The sequence below is a fragment of the Anopheles arabiensis genome, chromosome 2 (assembly GCF_016920715.1).
Source record: "Anopheles arabiensis isolate DONGOLA chromosome 2, AaraD3, whole genome shotgun sequence".
NCBI classification, from domain to species: Eukaryota; Metazoa; Arthropoda; class Insecta; order Diptera; family Culicidae; genus Anopheles; species Anopheles arabiensis.
In genome coordinates, this window is record NC_053517.1 from 2,060,159 (window position 1) to 2,079,307 (window position 19,149).

Below are 19,149 nucleotides of genomic sequence, written 5' to 3' on the forward strand. Positions count from 1 at the left end.
CAGCCTTGCGTCCGTTCACTGCCAATCGTTTTAGCCCCGTACCGTACCGACACGGGGCCGTTTATTACTGCCTACACAATGGTATGCTCAAAATGCTTCGGTGCTTTTGCAAAGCGAAGGGGTTGCGCGTGTACATAAAAAAAAACATAAAACATAATCGTAACATAAACAGTGGTTTAAAATGAGAAAAGTAAAACCGTCGACGACTACTGACTACTGCGGCTTTTGCAGCGACTGATAGTACTCGGCCAGAATCTGCCACGCTTTCGGCTCCATGAACCCGTTGGGCGGGTTCTCGCCGTTGCGGGCCAGCGTGCGCATTCGGGTGCCGGAGATGAAATCGAAGTCCTGCTTGCGTGCCGGATCGAAGAACGCCATCTGCGAGCACGACTTATCGTAAGCGGCCACACGGAAGGGAAGAATCTGTTGTCGAAGAAAGGGGCGTCGTGTTAAAGAAAAAGAAGTGTGCATCACCTCCCACCTCCCATTACCTCTATGCTGTCCAATCCGGGGGCCATCTTGAGCACACGCGCGCCGTGCGTTCCGTCGTACAGATTGCCATCCGGGTAAAGGTCCTTGTCCGGGTGCGGCATGCCGGCCGGATCGCGCCCAACAATGTAGTGATTGGCACCGGCATTCATTCCTGTGTCAATGCGTCACAAACAAGCACAACAAACAAAAACCCATCAATGTCGAGAAAGACGCTCTTCCGTTGATGTTTTACTACTTACGAGCTTTCGCATGCCATTGCACCTCCGTCGGGCCGGCATACATCATGGGCGACGGGAAGATGGCCAGCACGGTGTGGTCGCGATCGAGCACGCCCGAATCCAGCACCGCCTGGTGTTGGGCCATGCGCACCGGCAGCGGCACATCGTCGTCCTTCGTCCACCCACCGAGCGGGTGCAGCAGCAGCACCGGGTTCTTGTAGCCGCGCTCGAGCAGCTGCCGCCGGCAGTCGCTCATCAGCAGCGCGTGCCCATTGTGGATCGGATTGCGCAGCTGGAAGGCAAACACGGCGTCCGCCTTGATCTCGCGGAACCTTTCCCGCAGCTCGTTCGGCGTCAGCCGATAAGCGTCCAGCCCGTCGTTCCACTGGATGCGCTCCAGTGCCTCGATCTCGCCCCCCACCAGATAGTCGCCCGACTCGTAGATCATCTTGATGTACGGATGGGCCCGATTGCTCGTGCCGAACTGCCGGGCGCACCGCTCCTCCTTGCGCTGGTAGTAGAACTCGGGCTTGCGCAACACCGCCACCGTGCGCCCGCCGTACTGCAGCGCAAGTGCACTGACCCCCTCGAGCCGCTGCTTATCGGCCTCGGTCGCGGACAGCACTATCGGCACGGACTGATTGACGCGCAGCGTTTCGTCCTCGTTCAGCAGACAGTTGAAGTGCAGCGCCTGCAGGTACTCCTGTTCGCGCATGAACCCCTTCAGCGGGTAGGCCCACCCCTCGGCCAGTATCTGGAGCCACTGCAGCTCCACCTCGGTGAGCGCCAGCGCGGGCAGCGTTTTCGCTTCCGCCTCCAGCGCCGCCTTGAGGCTTTCCGCCACAAACAGCTCCGGCAGCGGTTCGTCCTCCTTCAGGAACTTCGGTATGATCGCTTCGCTCTCCAGCAGCTTGATCAGCTTCAGCGTGGACTCGCGCACCGTCATACCCTCCGTGCTGACGCGCAGATCCGGTGCGTCCGGCGCCTCGTACGCCTGCGTCACGCCCGTAAAGCCCTGGATCACGCCCTGGCGCGCCTTCTTGTACAGGCCCTTCGTGTCGCGCGTCTCGCACACCTCCAGCGGCGTGTCGATGTAGATCTCGAAAAACTTCAAATCCGCATCCTTGTGGATCTTGCGCGCCATCTCGCGATCCTCCGCGAACGGCGACACGAAGCTGCAGATCGACACGACGCCACTGTCGGCGAACAGCTTCGCCACCTCGGCCACGCGGCGAATGTTCTCCTCCCGGTCGACCTGCGAGAAGCCGAGGTTTTTGTTCAACCCGGTGCGGATGTTGTCCCCGTCGAGCCCGTACGCCGGGATGCCTTTGGATACGAGGTACGCTTCCAGCTCGAACGCGATCGACGTCTTGCCCGCGCCGCTCAGCCCCGTCAGCCAGACGGTGCAGCCGCGGAAGCCCCTGCACAGCCCAAGGTTCTGACCGCGCACCTCCCGTGACACGTTGTGCTTCTGCTCGGTCACGTTCGTCGCCACCTGCAGGCACTGTGGGGCAGATACAAGAAAGAAAGCAGATCATTCATTAGTGCACTACGCAAGTACGCAAGCGGAAGAACAAACAAATGGCTTTCGAGAGACGAAACACACACGCGCGCGCGCGCTCTACAGCTCAAGGTTCTATGGCCAGCGGTTGTTCGTACGATCACGATGAGATAGATAGTACCTCTTCCTGCTGCTGCTGTTGCTGCATCGTGTACGGTCGGGAGTAATGCTGAACGAACGAACAACTACCACCGAATGACGGGAGAATGTTCGCCCCACGACACTTAAGTACATGACGGATACCGCACGGCATGAACGATAATAAGCTTACACAGATAAGTTATTTATTTTGCCTGCAGTAAAACGACTTCGGTGCAATGGGATCGTGTTCATTAACCGTGTGTCGCGCCTCGTGGTTCGTGGTATGCGAGAACCTGGAGGAGACGACTATCTATTTTAGCAACCAAGGCTAATGGTGCCATTTTGATTTACTTTGCGGTGTACTAACCAACAACAACAAGCTCTCAATATTTTCCCGCCGCGGCACACGCCGCACAAGCTTTTCCAATGTTTAATAAACGCCACATCATAACGCCATCGCCCCATCGTGTAAAAGTAGTGGCGAGGCCTACTCGACGATTGCTTCCTTCTGCATCAAAGTTCATTGGCCAACCGAGTGCGAACAGCGGGGCCCTTACATAACTCACTCATCGATCGACCACAACACCAACATCAACATTGGACGGCCGCATTTGAGGCACACTGCGCCAACCGCCAAACGAACCACGGCAAACACGGCAACAAACCTGCGGCCTGCGCAACGGTGCAGAGCAAGCAAATGTTCGCCAGAAAGTTCGCGCTCTCCAGAGGCGCCAAACCACAGCGATTGACGTCTGCTCCGAAAGCCCAACGATCGCAGCAACCTTTGGGAACATGGAAACGGCAACGGCTATCGATGAGATCGCCAGAAAGTAAGTGAAAGTTTTTACAGTCCCGTTGTCTCCCGTACTCCAGCAGCCTCTGGGGATTGTGCTGGGACCTCATTATTTATTCATACTTTTTTGTTGTTGCTGCTCTTTTGTCCAAAGCACTCGACGGCAGACGGGGCTCGGCTGCTGGCTTGCCTATCATTATTATTGTTAGTTAACGCTTTCGTAACCCGTCACCCCGTGTCACAGTAAGGGCACAGGCACTCTTCTTACCTCGGGAGAAACGTTACCGGCACAGTCCTTGTGCTTGCCGCAGCGCGTCTTCGCGGCCGCCGCAATCTTGCCCGCATCTCCACCATTCTCGTAATTGGAGTTGCCGAGAAAGGAGTTATTATTAAAGTTGGCCACTTTTCTTCGCTTCACAAACATTCTGCTGCTTTGCACGATTTCTACTCGATTTTAGATAATATCCGAAGAGCAACGATGCTCTCTTTCACTGCTTATCTTATTGTGCACTTTCACGCCTTCACAGCACACGGTGAATGTCTAACTGTTAGAATTTAACGATCCAAACGAGCGCCACTGCACACTCGCACACACACACACACGGTCCACACGCAACGCTCGACCGATCAACAGTGAAGCTGTGTGAGGCTGTGAGCCCGTCCGATGGTTCCCGTTTTTGCGACGATTATGCAGCACCGGTCGGGGAAGATCGTCGCTCTTATAGTTTGTTGTCGAACGGTGGTAGCGGAGTATTGCCCCGGAGAGAGAAAGTTTCAAGCAACACAAACCACCGCACGATCACGACCAGTGTCGATCGAACACCAAGGCAAGGGGATGGTACGGACAAGGGATGCCAACGGTTTAACCCGGTTCTGTGTGTTGTGTGTTTTGTTGTGCCTAGAGGGTTCCAGACTGTGAAGTGAAGTCGCTGGAAAACGTACAATAGGGAAATTACACCCTTTGGGATAACCGTTTTTACTCTTTTTCACTTAATCACATTGAACAAACAAACAAACGGGCACACACACTTCTAATACGGTGTTTTTTTCTGTTCGACACGTGGCAGAGCGTACGACCAACCCGCCACCACTGTATCGAACGATTTGCGCGAAATGAGCAGCGCATACAATCGTTCAGGCGTATTTATGAAAACGCACCATTCGCAGTGCCGCCGCCGACGACGACCCTTCCTCTTTTACGCGCGCGCTGCTGTGTCCAAAGCTCTCTAACGCGCGGGCGCACGCGCTCGCGCCCTCTCACACACGCTCACGGCAGTGCGGGCTGCGTACGCGTACTCGACTGGCTCTCCGTTGCGATAAAGTCGTGCAAGCTTTGCGCCTGCCCCTGCGCCGGATGGAGAGGGATGGTGCGCCTAACCATGTATGAGAGTTATTTCAATTATCGTATCGTTGTACCGTTTGGCCGTGCTTCGGCGTGCTTAGTCAACGCAATTTGTACGCTTGATGACCCTTTGGAAGTGTGGTTCCCCTTTCCAATGCGGAGGGAGGGGAAGAGGGCGTGGGTCAATAGTAAGCCACACTGCACACTGTTGTTGAAGGGGGGGAGAGTAGGGCCAGGGGTGTGTGGCGTGATAATTAACAACCGGTTGCAACCCTAGCACTGATCGTCTTTCCATTCCACTTTTGCACCCGTAAGCATTGATGTGCTGCCAATTTATGTTTCAAAGCAAAATGTTCAAGAGGCTCCGGCGGCGGCGGCGAGACTTCGGCGAGTATCGTTCAAATGAAGCTCATTACAATGTCCATTGTTATTGTGCGATAATGTTGGACAATTTCTTATCAACTTGTACACACATTTCGCCGCTCCACTCTAGCCATTCTAGCGGCACGCTGATTACCATTCCATATGGCACGAGAAGTTCAACCGGTCTACCATATGTTGCGTGAATATTGAATGACCCAATTATCATTTTCCCAAATCACAATTGAGGCGCAGAGCATTTCCCAAAACGGAACATTCATCACGTGCCTTCATTCGTGCGTGGAAGAGGCGCGATCGTTATTTCACTACAACTCCAACCCTAACGTGCTTAGTTTTCTTATAGGAAATGCCACTCTGTAAAAGCAACCCGGAGTTAGTTTGTTAAAGTTTGGATAAAGCTAGCTGAAACAGGGGATTGGCAACACGATGTTATCAAAGTAAAACTATGCCCGCTTCTTCTTACCGTCTTCTGCTTCTTCGTTGCCTTTTCTGGTTCTCCGCTCATGATGTGGTGCTGCTGGTGCTGCTGCCTACTGCTTCCACCTTTCGTGCGCGGAATTCCTTCGTTTGCTTTCGCCTCACACGTTTGTCACACTACGCGCGTACTGCCGTGTCAGCACTGTCGAACACAATCTAGCTGATTACTAACTACCGTACCGTAGAAACGTACAATTAGCCTCTATGAGAGGAACCGCTTCAACCCTGCTGCTAGCACACTCGCCGAGGGATATTCTCCGGTGCCACTACCACCGCCGGTAGCAAATGAACACAGGAACAAGGGGTAAGATGGGTGCGGCGTACGTTCAACGTCTGCTTTCAATCATTTGTAGGCCACACTGCGCACCGGTACTTTATGGGTGACGTGAAGCGGGAAAAAAGTGGCTAAGCCGGACCAAAAACTAAACCCCTCGGCCGATGGAATTTTGTAAACAACGGGTGTTTTATTGTAAACAACAAACTGTCAGCCCGCGGGGAAGCAGTTCCCAGTGCGCGGATTTTGACGTTTCCCCGCAACGATCAGTTTGCTCGAATGAGCCAGCCCATTTCGAGCAGTTTTAACGAAGCAATTTTTGTTTGGCAGCTGGAATAAAAATTGTTCTGCAGTGAATTATTCAATTTTTTTATAAAAATCGCAATTACGATAAGCTATATAAGACCCTGCACATCGCACTGCAAAGTATCTCCAAAGAAAGTCAAAGTGTTCAATGGTGTGGTAATTTTTTTATTCAAACAATCATTAAACGAAAAGACTCCCCCCGCTCGGGTAGGCTCTCCCTCGATGATAACGATAATTAAACCCCTCAAAAAACACACATCCACATATGTTTTTAACTCTCAAAACTTGTGCTACATTAGTCAACCAAACCCACATGAGAGCTTCGTATCCGTCTTTTTGAAAACTGTTTTCTTGCATAACGTGTTACGTGTATTGCTTTCTTCCAGAACTACAATCTACCGCTTTCCCAACCGATTTAAGATAATGTTTATCGCATGTTTCACACACTTTGCGCTTGTATCGCTCCTGAGTATCGTCCAACTGGCCTGTCTTTTATCCATGATGCTTGTGCACTTTCCTCTTCTCCACTCCCGCTCGCTCTCCCTTTCCTTAATGATCCAGAATGCGCATGTTGCCGGACACGATCTTGTTCTCGAGGATTGCACCGGCCGGAATATCGATACGGTCGCCATGGTTAGCGATGATGATGACCGTGCCACGCAACGAGACCCCCCGCCCGAACGTCACGTCGCCCGACACGGTCAGATGGTCCAGCTCGATCAGGTCGGGAATATTGGCAAAGCGGCTGAGGAATTCCTTCACCTTGCTGAAATGATTGTCGCCCAGCTTCACCAGCGGGGTGGTGGGGAACATGCGCTGTGGGGACATTACCAGCGAGCCGTACTTGAGGCTGTACAGGTTGGACATGACCAGCAGCAGGTCGGACGTTTTCTTCACCGGCAAGAAGCGCGATCGCGGCACATTGATGCCGATACCACCGTCGAAACACTTCATCGCCGCACCGACGGCCGTCTCGAGCTGGATCACGCGAATGCCATTGTCGAGCGTTTTGTTGTTGACGATGATCTCCATGTTCATCGTCTTGGCGTTCAGTACCCGCTCGATCGACTCCAGCCGGGCCCAGATGTTGTTGGTGTTGAAGAACTTGAACGTCTTCACCGACTTGAAGTCGTCCACGTGCTCCTTCGGCACCTGGGCAATCTCCAGCAGGCGCAGCTTGTTCTCGTAGTGGATCAGCGTACCGCCCTTCACGTCGGCACGCGTCTTGTCCGTCACCTCCATCACGAACTCGATCGGCTTATCGCCCTGCCGGTCGTCGCCAATGAGCCGGTTCAGTATCTTGATGTCGACCGTTGCGCCCAGATTGTCGATGTTGGACAGGAAGCAGTACTCGCGCCCCTCCTCGAGGAACTTTCGCAGCAGTCCCGAGTTCTGGAACGACTGGTAGAAATCACCGTGACCGGGTGGGTACCATCTGTAGGAAGAGAACCACACATCGAATGAACAACCATGCCCCGCCACATTCATTGTCTCCGTCCGTCTCCCTTCTCTCTCTCTCTCTCTCACTTACGCTTCAATATCATTCTCGATGTCAAAATCCTTCGCAATCGGCAACAGCGAGTCCCGGCTGATGCGGGGATAGCAGCTTTGGTTAAATGTGTAGATCTGCACCTGGAAGCCCTTGTACTTGCGGATCACCTTCTCCGTGTCGACGTCGGTGTTGAACGAGTTCATCAGCACCAGCGGCACGTTGGCGTTGTACTTTTTGTTCAGAAACTCGATCTGCTGCACGGTCATGTCGAGAAAGGTGAGATCGTTGCGCACCGGAATCACACTCTTCGGCCCGTGGCATCCCATCGACGTGCCGAGACCACCGTTCAGCTTCACCACGACCAGCTTGTCCAGCATGTCGCGAATGTGCGCCTCCTGGGGCAATTTAAGCGTGGAGTAGTCCTTCACCGCCTCCTCCGGCAGCTTCTCGATGCGATCCCACTCGACCGACGGACCATCCTCTTGCAGGAACCGGTGGTACAGGGCCTCGAATCCGCACATCTCCTTCTGCACGCCGGTTTTGCGCGACTCCTCGACCGTTTCCAGCAGATGGTCCAGGTCCTTCTTGAGGCGCATCAGGGCATCGCGCTTCGTCGCTTCGTGGAACTCTTTCGTGTCCGACGGTATGCGCTGGTGTCCGCGCACCTACAAAAGTCAATGACCGGGATGGTGGAGAAGAGATAACAAAAAAAAACCCATTAGTTGCTTATTATATTATAAATGTGATCACAATAACAACAGTATCGTGTAACGAAGGATGAGCTGTGATGCACGACATTATCAAAGCAATTATTCCTATTTTGACTACGACACAACAACACCGTTCCGCCTGACCTTGGGAACGCCTAATAGGCCAGCTATTATTAAACTGTGTCCGGTGTTCCGGAATGGAACCAAACCGATCATCACGTGTTTCTACATTTAACGACACACACACACACACACGAACAAACACACAAACAACTGATTGCAGGTAATCTTTCTGCCGATCACATACGCACACGATCGTGTCAGATCGCAATGCAAACCCGTTTAAACGCCATTAGAACTGCGCCTAACATTGAAATTAAGAAGCAATCATTTCGCGCCACAGTTTTGCTCAACTCATTGCACGGACTCACACTCGTGTGTCGAGGTCAGAAAAGACCTTAGCATAATTGTGCACGGTTGTTGGTAGTAAGTAAACAAATCTCTCTTTCCATCTCACACACTCTCTCAACACGTTCCCCGCTTATCCGCGATCGCGCCGTTTTAACGCAACGAACCTGCTGCTGCCCAATGTCGGCACATGGATTGAGCATTTTAAAATGCACTTTCCCCCCATCGGCCACGCCACCGCCACCACCGCCATCACTGTTGACTGCCTTGGCGTTGAGCACGATGCACGAATTCTGTAGCCCCAGCATCACCACTACCAGCTGCCACTCGGTCGATGATGGTTCCGTTCTGTCGTCGTTTGAACTTCTAGACGTTTCCGCCCGGAGAGGTTACAACACGCCAGCGTTCTTGAATGTGAAACCCGTGGGAACTCACTCGTGGCACAACACGCTATTGTTCCGGAGCGTGCTCAACTTCTTGCTTCTGAGTGCTCAAAAAAAACCCGAATGCAACCGACAGCGCGCAAACGAACGATATGCAGCGACGGTCTGGGGTCTGTGTGCTCACGATCATCTAACGATAACTGAAGTGATGATAGTCCGTGCGGGGTTGGTTTTATAGACACCGAGCATACCACTCCCTCCTTCTTTTTTATGTTTGTTCGCAATTAGCTTGTGCTTTTCTATGCTCAAAAAACTTCATTCATTTAAAAACGGGCCCCTTCCAAAACTGGATGCGACATCGCCTTTCCATTCTTAACCTAACCCAACAACGTTGCAAAATTCTGGACGGACAATCACCACACAGAAAGTGGCCTGTGTGTCTGTGGATCTAGAACATTATTCAATCTGTCTAATCATGCCAATGATTGATGTTTTCTACAGAGCAGTTTCGTGTGGCACAGGCCAGACCTGTTTTAAGAATTTCGGTGGCTACCACCAGCACCAGAGAGCAGACAAAACTTGATCCCTCTTCCCCGAGCCGAGTCAAGGACAAGGACAAACGGTGTCACGCGTTTTTTGTTCTGCTTCTGACCACCACACGGATCGATATCATCAGACCCAACAACGACGGCCCTTTTCTGTTTATGGTGCTGTAAAGTGGTTCGAGTTGGTAAAATATTGTCACTACGATAAGATTATCACACCGTTGCTATAAAACAGACGGTTGTAAAGCATCTTCCTTATTACGGAGCAACGATTACATGACATTGCGTGCTAGAAAGGTAAAAGGTAATAACGAACCTACACAGCGATCCCTCCACTTGAACGTGATCGTCACTACGCCACGATGATGATCGTGCATTATTCGTGCGGACGTACGTTGTAATTTACTTCATGCAAACGTAACTAAACATGGAACCACTCCAAAGCGTCTCGCGAGCCAGTCATCTCATCGGCGATATCTCTAGCCACACACTGATTGCAGCGATAGAGATGTTTTAACAGCTCGTTTTGAATGGGCCGTAAACGTATTTTTACAGAACCTTTTTTCTACCGAAACACACACAACACACACCTGATCAAACGATCATGCGACATGCGCCCTATCGAATTCATGGCCGGATTCGGGATAGTATTACTTCCCCCAACACAACACGTGCCCTTGTTTCAGTTTATCGACACGAAACTGTACGAAAATTTGAAAGATCGCGCACATTGTTGGTGCGGCGTTGGACTGGCGGAAAAGATTAGCCATCCCAGCGCGGTAACGGTGGTGGTGGTGTTGGGAGAATATGGTAAGTTCTTCCCTTATCTCACAAGCCCTCTTTGCTCCTCCTTGCTGTTTGACTTTCATTTGTTCTTCAACGGAGCCTCTGCCAGCATCATCGGGAAAGCATTGTCGTTAGCCGTGGCAGAGGTCGTCCGCTGGTGGAACGCGGGAACACAACTTAGTCGTGGCGCCAATGTGTTTTGTCAATTTGCGCCGCAATGAGGAGCCACGATGACGGTGGTGAGGGTCGCGTTGATGTGATCTTCACACGATCAACCGCTAACTGTGTGTGTGTGTGGTTGGAAACTTACGCTCAGCAGCAAATCGATGGCACCGGTCATTCTGTACCGCGGGTTGAAAGTGTCACACTGTTTCACAATTAGCTGCCCGTTTATCTTTCCTGCACGATACTAACTGCCACAACAAAAAAACAACGTTCCGAAAAATGGTTCAAAACGGAACGGCAGTTCGGTCGCCCCCGTCGATTGATGGAAAACTGTTCTGGTGGTGGAGCGGCGTGTGGCCTCTTCGTCGACCCGTATGGGACTGAAGTGGGCCCGTGTGTGGCAACCTCCAGTAAGGTCGGAACCCGCTTACAGCCCTCCCCCAGGGGCCCCGCGGTACGTACGTACATGTGTGTACGACCAGCGATACGGTTTTGAGAGAATGATAACGCGCATCATCGTGCTGCAGCCGCTTTTGCCCTCTCTAATCATTGTGTCGTTGTGCCTTTCCGCTCCACGTCCCTTCCGCTCGCAAAACGGATAGATCGGGAACTCGGGAAGCGGGACCCCGCTACCCACTTGTTTGTAAATATCTGAGCATCTTTACAGATAGCTTGCGAATGTGGTCGTCACTGTAATCTGGTAATCTTTGGCACGCGGAATGATACGACACCCGCACACGGGGAGGGTTGGCCGACACAGACGGAGAGTGTTGTATCGGATGGATTGATTATTTCGAGTGTGATTAAATCCACACCAGCGCAAAAGAACAAGTACGCCATTATTCGGCTTGATGGAGGCTTAGAGTGTTATGCAAACACATGTACACAATATTCGTACCGGGCTGTAAATGCTTTTGAATGAAAGCGGGACCGAACGGGCGGGCAGCAGATCGTACGGTACCTTCGGGGAGTGAGGAATGCAACTCTCAAACTGTTTATTTGTTTTGTTTGCTTTTCCGGCTGCACAATTTATGAAGCGATTTATAGCATTCTATTCAGCTGTGAATATTGCAACCGATCCCGGGGCTAGCTGCACTTACGTTGACGGCCAAGGTCGATCAAGGTTACCGAACTGGCTGCTACGATCTGTGCTCTGTTTGGATGCAAATTACACCCAAAAGCTCCATCCAGCGGCAAGCATCCCATCCAAGTCCCCCTTGCGAACATCAGGTGATGGCTTATCTTATCAACTTACCTTTTCGTTGGGAATATTCAGCATTTTCAGCGGTTTGTCACTAGGGCTCACACCGGGCAGTAGTACCGGGTATCGAATCACTTCCGCCCTTCTGGCAATACAACTGCAACACAGTCGGCACGTACTATTTGCGGCAACAATTCACTGAACCTTCACCGGCCACGGCCACGAGGTCCGAATCTCTGCCAGCAAATCTCTTGACTTCTCGAAATGCGACCAGCGAATTACGGACCACTTGCTGCCGATTCTTCGATAGCTCGCGCCCACACAAACAATGACGAAAACTGGGGAACTAAAACAAATTTGACAGCTCCCAGTGCAGCTCAGACAGAGGGTGTCAAGCCAGTACGCGAGCACGATACATGGTGTCAACTTTCAGGCGCGCACAAACGCAACACCGGAATACAGCTGAGGGAGGGCTGTTCCGTTCGTTTTATCGGACTGGAATTAGCTGGAACCGTATTTCTCAGCATTGTTTAGAGGAAGGCTTCGGCTCACTTTTTATCGTTTATTAAAGTACAAACATAAATACACGGTACTGATACGCACACACACAGGATAACAACAGGCAGAAAATTTAAAATTGGTTCTTTTTGTTCAATTTCCAATCTCATAGGATTAACGTTCCAGAAAGTGTTTAATCTTGTTGCCACTGAAAGTAAGAGTGAAATTGATTAATCAACCAGTCATACTTCAAAATAACTGAATGACTCATTTTGACCTGATTGTACCTTCAAGGTAGGCTGTCCTCCCATACGACTGGCCTCTTGCTCACGGCGTTCTTGCTCCATCGCTCGTTGCTGCTGGCGGCGAACTTTATCCATATCCTTGATGCCACGCGATTCCTGCTCTATTCGTCGCCGTTCCGCCGCTTCACGCTGCTGCTGACGTCGTACCTCCTATTGGGGGTGGGAAGCATTAGACAAACATTAGAAACTATGGCAACGTAGCTTTCACATTTGGACGGAGTATGTTGCGCTGCTGGGACGATTTTCCTTCGTACAGAGCGGGTGCCAAATACTTGTACCGTATCGCACACTTACTACATCGGGTGTAAGCAATTCCTCAGTAGATCCACGAAAACACGAAGAGCACAATCCCATTGCGGAAATCTTTGCAACAAAATCACCGAAACACTTGTAGGCTTTCGTTGTCTCTTTGTCGAAAAAGGTAAACAAAACAATAATGGCACTTTTTCCACGCTCAGCTACACTGCTGGATCGACTACTTCACGTCTAATGCGCTGCAGCGATCTCGAAAATCAAAGGACATTGCTTTCCCGACGGAATTCGAAAGACGAATTATAAAGAAAATTGGTTTGTACGTTAATAATTTATTTGATCTCTTCGTAATTAATCTTGTGGTCGTAAATAATCGCAAATAAATTAAGTTCATCCCCTATTATGCACCTTCTCTCACCGTGCGTGCACCTTCATGTGCCTTTGCAGTCCATTCTTCTGCCGGAATGCCGCACTACACATATCACAAGCGTATGGCTTTTCACCGGTATGGCAACGAAGGTGAAGTTTCACTGATTTGCTCTGCGTAAATCGTTTGCCGCACACGTTACACACGAACGGTTTTATGTCGAAGTGAGAGTATCGGTGCGTTTTCAGCGTACCGCTTTGCGTGAACTCTTTCTTGCAGATGTCGCATTGGTACGGTTTTGAGTCTCTGTGTGAATGCTGGTGCCGTACCACGTTAGTTCTGGACGAGAATTGTTTGCCACAGTCCGGGCAAGAATGCCGTACCGAACGCGAGGTGGGCAATTTCGATTCACTTTTGATGACTTCAATCGATACATCCTCGTTGTGCGTTTCCGGAGTGCTGTCCTGTGCCGGACACATTTCCTTGCCCGTATTCTCCAGATATTCTACCGTGTCTTCGAGCACAAACTCTTCAACCTCTTCCCGGGCGTCCTGGTCGATCACTTGATTGCAATCATCAACCTTCAACAGTGTAGTTTTATATTCTGGCAGTGAATAGCTTTCTACGTTCGACAAGTCCTCCGATTTAAACAATTCACCTTCCTTGGTTTCCTCTACCTCTATTGCAATGCCCTCGGCTATCTCCGGTATGGTATTGTACAAACAATCGAAAGGCTCTTTCGGAGTACCGGGCAACATTGTTTCTTCCACCACTTCTTCTAACTGCACATCGTCTACTATCTCAAATGGCTCATAATCATCTGTCACGGCATTTTCTAACACTGGAAAACTCTCTATCAGAGTTTCGCTGTTGTTCTTCGTTCGCCATTGTCGGTCAGTCCGCGTGCATATAACTTTGAATTCGTACGATATCGTTAACATCTCCCAGCATCGATTGCATATTCGGGTGGGTAGTCCATCGGAGCTGGAGACCTAAAATGAGAAAGGTTATGTATTAAAGTCAGTACCAAATGCATCTACACAAAACAAAAGTTACGTACATTGATAGATGTGCACCACTTAAACACATTTCCATACACGGAGAGTGGTTTTATCGCATTCTGGCCTCCACACCCACGACAAATGTTGGATGGGCTTTGTGCTGATGTAAAATTATCCATTTCATAACCTTTCTTTGATAATGGACTGGTTCTACTGGAGTTGATATTGTGCAAAATTACACTTCAATATCTATAGCATTATTTTCCCACTTTTCTTCAGTTTCAACAGCCCAAAACCCATCGCTGTGCGTTTTCCCCTTTTTTGTACGACAATAACAAACAAATTCCACAGCTGTCATTCGCGCCCTCGTGCGGATACACCCTATAGTTTAGTTCTGTACAAAGACTCGACGAAATTTGAACACAAATCGATGAATCGATCAACCGTTTGGCGCATTTGGGACACAATCAATTTGCAACTGATTCAAAATAAGTTTTTGAATTGTTTTAAATACTTTTTTACAATTTAGACTGTTATAGACTTGTTCAAATGTTGAATATACTGTTTACAAGCTTATAATGTTACAAAAAACATGCTTAACTTACTATGACGATAAGTATGTTCGGGATTCTATGAAATCAACAACATTTGCAACACGTGTTGAGCATAATGTTGGGTTTAAAAGAACGTTTGCTTAGCGTAGTTGTAGTGTTTCATCATATACTACAACGATAAAGTATGAAGCTCCTAGTTGCTTGTTGAAAATTAAATGAAATTCTTTACTTGTCTTCCCTTCCAGACAGTCCCTCCTCTGTGTATCAGGCTCATTTAACTAAACCTATCTGCCTGTCTAAGCCTTAATCCTAATAAAGTCACAGCAGGACACACTTTCATTCGAAACGCATCGAACCCGATCGACATCTGCATACAAATGGGAAGGGAAAAGACAGCGGCGAAAGAGACCAGATCAGCGCTACCTTTACAACTACCGCCACAAAACCCACGTAGAGTGTGCTTCCGTTCAAGGCGGCACTTTTGTTGTACCGTCGTGTCGCTTTACCCATGTACTCCCGGACACCGGCAACAGCGTGGGATATGCGTTGCCAAGGTTCGAAAACGGACACGAACACTGAGTTGACACGAGTTGCCATTGTACGTGTGTGCGTGTGTCGGTACATATTGGTAGCATAATCTCCTAATAACGACCGCCCGACCGACCGCATGCGAGCCATACCGCGCGCGGCACAGGGACACCACCTTAATCCTTATTTAAGGTGCATAACGAGGGTCTAGGAGATTATCAAACAGACACACAACACACTACTTAACTTTCATTCAGCTGTAAACTTTCGTTGGTGGTGTGACGAGTCCTCCGGAATGGAAATATAAAACCACGCAAAAGCATAGCGTCGGCATTTATTATTGTGGCAAACGATGCGTGTGTGTGTGTCTCTCTCCCCTTTGTACACGGTTGATGAACTTGTAATACTTCGACCGATGGAGGATCCTCTTGAACTTGACGACTTACTTTTTACCCGGGTGAGAGAAGCACACGGAAAAGGGCATTAATTCCATCCTATTTTTTTCTCCTCCAAGCCGACCGGCACACCGGTTGCTCCGGAATACAAATTAAAGAGCGAGCGATTACCTATGCCTCCAATGCCGGCGACTGGTGGAGCTTTATGGTGTTACCAGGACGATTGAAATACTGCGTACGATACTGTTACATGGAAATGTTGTCTTCTTTAAATAATATTTAATATAAAGAATCCAACAGGGGGAAAAGATGCAGGAAGCAGTGCGCAACAGCCCCTTCATTCATTCAAACGCTAATATTTGCATACAGGGACTTATAATTTACAACCCCCTGTTGATGGAAAGTCACGTGCGAGCAGCGTAATTTTGTGCCGGGTTCGGGAAATCCTGCAATGATTGCCGCTCATTCTTTTGGTGCGAAAACTTTATCCTATACCCTTTGATTTGAATATTATTATAGGGCGAATGGGAAAGAAGTGGAACGAAAGAAGTAGCTAGACATGAAGTTAATTTCGTCTTTTTTACCATTAACGACGTTTGATAAGCTTCAATTTTGTAGGAAAAAAATCAATACCATCACTTGCTTTAAGTCCCGGCATTGGCGACCTATTCCGTCTACTGCTTTCTTTATCCTCGTCTTTATATTCCTCAATATAAGCTAACAAAGCGACTTATTCAATGCTCAACCATTTGCTCACTCTTTTGTTAGTAACAGTAAACTTATTACAAAACCGCACAAAAGGGTACTAACCACCACACAAAACCTCTCACGCGAGGTGAATGGCCTTGCAACCGGAACAGCGGCGCATTAACGACTCTCCTCGTTCCTGGGAGAAAAGCGGGAAAACTCTGTGCGCAGAACACATCCCCCCCAAAACCATCTGGAGCGGAGGCGGTAAATCGTCCCGAAAGTCCCAAAATTCTAAAGGTAGTCATTAGCCGCTACGGCAGCACGTCTTGAGCTCGTCCGGCGCAAAAGACCAACTTTCTTCCCATCGAACATCACCGCCATGTTTTCATTTTGTGCGGTTTTTCCGGCATCGGCTTTTCTTTGTTCAGCAGCGCCACGCCACGTCACTAGTTTCCCTTTCGTTTGGGGACGGTTTTTCCCCCTTCATTCGATTCGAACCAAGACCAAAGCCTTTGCCGCTTGTGCTGCGCGTGGATTAAGATTTATAGGTTGGACGGGTCGAATTGCTTTCGGTTGGATGGTGTTTTCGGCCTCGCTAGGGGTGAGAGCAATAAGTTCCCTTGTACGAGAGCGGGCAAAACATGTGTTGAACATACACTTTTTCGACGGTGTTACAGTGGCGTTAATGCGTCACCTCCCAGCAACGATCGTTTCATGGGAAAATAGTACAATCATTTACATTTTTGTTTGCATTCGCTCGCCAAAGCGCTAATCATTTTACACTTCCCCGTATCAAAGTATACCACCCCCTTTGGGCCATAACGGGCACAGGGTCTTCGCCGGAAACATGGGCATAATATTTCGCCAGAATGCAAGTTCAGTGTACGCATACACAGCCGGTTCGTAGAAAACTGATGCCACCTGCAACTACGCCTCGTGCGCCACATTTTCTTTTTGGGTAGGCTTTAACGTTTTACCAAAACAGCAGAAAACATTTGAATGTGCGTCGTAGGGCCAGTTGCGTACGTCTGGGGCGTACCATTCGAAACATCCGTTACCCGCGTACCGCACATTCCGCTGCGGTCGAAAGCTTCTGGGCGCGTACCGTACCACCAGAGTGCGCGCACCGGCGACGATGCAACGCATGCAGAATCGCTTGCGCACTTGTCGCGATGATGGTGGTAGGCGAACTTTTTGTTTTTTGCTGTACTGCGCATTACGCTTCAACGGACACAGACTGCACGAACAAAAAAAAACCAGGAAAGTAGGGAAAAGAACTGTCACTCACAAAAACCGTCCTTCCGCTGACCGTTTGATAACCTCTGGGAAAGATCATTTAACAGATCAGCAGGAGTGTGTGTGCAATGGCTACCGGGAGAGGTAGGAGCGAAGAAAGGGTGAGTGGTAATTCAACTATCGCGACAAAATGTCCAGCGTGTCGATGTCAAGTGCTTCCGTTGAGAAACGTTCCGCAAACATTCGCACGAAAAATGAAACCGATTGTGCGCCGGTTGAGCGTGCAACAAAACAATTATGCAGCGCAGCCGGGAGGAGCGTTAAGTTGCTGCGCAAGAAATGGTGCTGTGGAAGAGAGTCGGTGCAACGGTTCTTGGCAACCACAGCAAAGCCTACTGCTACTGCTGCACATATCTCGCTGCTACCGACTGTGCATATCGGATTCATGGATCGTAATCTGAGCATTTGCCCAAGAAACGTTAGCCCGCGCACAATGTATCCCATTTCGTGAGCCACATTTGGCCTCAACGCTTGCTACGATGGTTACACACTGTACTGGTTCCGTAGAAAGATTTCGGCAAAAAAGAAACATGCAAATGACGCAATTATTTTGGTGCTGATGCTTTCTTGCGATCTAGAACTAACGCACCGCCATTCATACACCAAAACCACCCTCTCTGTCTGTCTGTACTGCCACGGTTCAATGAACAACCGTCGAAACAAATTGTATTTACGCTGATAGTGAATTTGTGTGTGTGTTTGCTTCCTACCATCCAACCCTCCCCAAGCCGCTTTTACGGAAGTCGGCCAACCGTCCGTCCTTTCCGCAGAGGAAGGAAGAAAATCATAATGCTTTGTTTTGATAATGGCACGGACGAGCGCGATGCTGATACGGCGGTGGCGGAAGCAAACTATACTGAGCCAAAGTGACGAGTCAGAAGCTGCTAGAGATCGTGTTTTTTTTTAAATCCATCCAACCTGTACATCCACCCGGATTACAATACCGCCCAACGCGCCAGCATACGGTCGTGGCGCTATCTGTGAGTTTTTCCTTTCTTCCTTCTGTTTGAGCCACCCGTTTGTTTGGTGTGTAATAAAATTTATCACTAAGCATAAAAGAAAACATTACATTGGCCGCCGCTGGTTCGGTGCCCGCCGGTGTGTTGTACGGTATTTGGCACGAGGACGCTTTTTTTATTGCCGCGAGGGTTATAGAAAGGACCCTTACGCAAGCAATAAGAGGGAGAGTGTGACTACACCAAAAACTGTAGGGGAACAGGGGAAAAACGAGATGCACACAAAGTTAAATAGGAATCGAAAGATAAACAATAAACATAAAATGATTACTCACCTTAGCACTTTTCCTCCGAGGTGGTGGTCTCTTCTGGCAGGGAAGGGAATGATAAAAAGGGTACACAGAAACACATGCATCCTTTTAAGGCGACGCTGAAAAATCCTGTTATCGGTTCCGAGATGACGCCCCGTCCTGCTATCGGTTTGGTTGATATTTTCTTATCTTTGTGCACGTGTGCAGTGAAGGGTAGGCTTCACACAGATAATATGGTGGTGGTGGTAGTCCACCGTAGGCAATAATGCCGAAGCGAGGTGCCTTTTTTACACTCTACCCATTAGGACACTTTGAAGAAATATAGCTACCGTGAAGGGGACGAACCAGTTTTTAAAGAAATCATGTTTGAAGGTTTACGTT

At 49.5% G+C, this 19,149-nt stretch overlaps 4 protein-coding genes across 8 annotated transcripts; all 4 read right to left on the bottom strand.

Moving 5' to 3' along the window:
• Positions 1-14: 14 nt before the first annotated feature.
• On the bottom strand, positions 15-5,803 carry LOC120897474 (bifunctional 3'-phosphoadenosine 5'-phosphosulfate synthase). Of its 3 annotated transcripts, none has more exons than XM_040302404.1 (4): positions 5,332-5,803; positions 732-2,214; positions 492-643; positions 15-423 (listed from the first exon to the last, which is right to left on the bottom strand). In XM_040302404.1, exons 1-4 carry the CDS (start codon positions 5,371-5,373, stop codon positions 214-216), a joined length of 1,887 nt encoding a protein of 628 aa, XP_040158338.1. In that variant the 5' UTR covers positions 5,374-5,803; the 3' UTR covers positions 15-213. The 3 variants fall into 3 exon arrangements, with proteins under 3 accessions (XP_040158338.1, XP_040158335.1, XP_040158336.1); XM_040302401.1 differs by lacking the exon at positions 5,332-5,803 and adding an exon at positions 3,414-4,296; XM_040302402.1 differs by lacking the exon at positions 5,332-5,803 and adding an exon at positions 2,393-2,524.
• Positions 5,804-6,069: 266 nt separating this feature from the next.
• LOC120908431 (UTP--glucose-1-phosphate uridylyltransferase) lies at positions 6,070-11,958 on the bottom strand. Of its 3 annotated transcripts, none has more exons than XM_040319409.1 (3): positions 11,670-11,958; positions 7,457-8,082; positions 6,070-7,360 (listed from the first exon to the last, which is right to left on the bottom strand). In XM_040319409.1, exons 1-3 carry the CDS (start codon positions 11,691-11,693, stop codon positions 6,475-6,477), a joined length of 1,536 nt encoding a protein of 511 aa, XP_040175343.1. In that variant the 5' UTR covers positions 11,694-11,958; the 3' UTR covers positions 6,070-6,474. The 3 variants fall into 3 exon arrangements, with proteins under 3 accessions (XP_040175343.1, XP_040175342.1, XP_040175341.1); XM_040319408.1 differs by lacking the exon at positions 11,670-11,958 and adding an exon at positions 10,560-10,809; XM_040319407.1 differs by lacking the exon at positions 11,670-11,958 and adding an exon at positions 8,703-9,094.
• Positions 11,959-12,163: 205 nt separating this feature from the next.
• Positions 12,164-12,895, bottom strand: LOC120908435 (small VCP/p97-interacting protein). The gene is made up of 3 exons (XM_040319412.1): positions 12,713-12,895; positions 12,401-12,568; positions 12,164-12,321 (listed from the first exon to the last, which is right to left on the bottom strand). The coding sequence occupies exons 1-3, from the start codon at positions 12,770-12,772 to the stop codon at positions 12,307-12,309; spliced, it is 243 nt and encodes an 80-aa protein (XP_040175346.1). The 5' UTR covers positions 12,773-12,895; the 3' UTR covers positions 12,164-12,306.
• A 90-nt stretch (positions 12,896-12,985) lies between these two features.
• On the bottom strand, positions 12,986-14,393 carry LOC120908433 (zinc finger and SCAN domain-containing protein 21-like). The gene is made up of 2 exons (XM_040319411.1): positions 14,098-14,393; positions 12,986-14,029 (listed from the first exon to the last, which is right to left on the bottom strand). Exons 1-2 carry the CDS (start codon positions 14,215-14,217, stop codon positions 13,085-13,087), a joined length of 1,065 nt encoding a protein of 354 aa, XP_040175345.1. The 5' UTR covers positions 14,218-14,393; the 3' UTR covers positions 12,986-13,084.
• Positions 14,394-19,149: the final 4,756 nt, after the last annotated feature.

Excerpts from the sequence above, each read along its gene's own strand:
- LOC120897474 (XM_040302401.1), bottom strand. The coding sequence starts at position 3,569 with ATGTTTGTGAAGCGAAGAAAAGTGGCCAACTTTAATAATAACTCCTTT. Across the intron at positions 2,215-3,413 it reads CCGGTAACGTTTCTCCCGAG|TGCCTGCAGGTGGCGACGAA; the intron begins GTAAGAAGAGTG and ends TCTGCCCCACAG. Across the intron at positions 644-731 it reads GCAATGGCATGCGAAAGCTC|GAATGAATGCCGGTGCCAAT; the intron begins GTAAGTAGTAAA and ends GCATTGACACAG.
- LOC120908431 (XM_040319407.1), bottom strand. The coding sequence starts at position 8,843 with ATGCTGGGGCTACAGAATTCGTGCATCGTGCTCAACGCCAAGGCAGTC. Across the intron at positions 8,083-8,702 it reads CCGACATTGGGCAGCAGCAG|GTGCGCGGACACCAGCGCAT; the intron begins GTTCGTTGCGTT and ends TGACTTTTGTAG. Across the intron at positions 7,361-7,456 it reads ATCGAGAATGATATTGAAGC|ATGGTACCCACCCGGTCACG; the intron begins GTAAGTGAGAGA and ends CTCTTCCTACAG.
- LOC120908435 (XM_040319412.1), bottom strand. The coding sequence starts at position 12,772 with ATGGGATTGTGCTCTTCGTGTTTTCGTGGATCTACTGAGGAATTGCTT. Across the intron at positions 12,569-12,712 it reads AATTGCTTACACCCGATGTA|GAGGTACGACGTCAGCAGCA; the intron begins GTAAGTGTGCGA and ends CACCCCCAATAG.
- LOC120908433 (XM_040319411.1), bottom strand. The coding sequence starts at position 14,217 with ATGGATAATTTTACATCAGCACAAAGCCCATCCAACATTTGTCGTGGG. Across the intron at positions 14,030-14,097 it reads AGTGGTGCACATCTATCAAT|GTCTCCAGCTCCGATGGACT; the intron begins GTACGTAACTTT and ends TTCTCATTTTAG.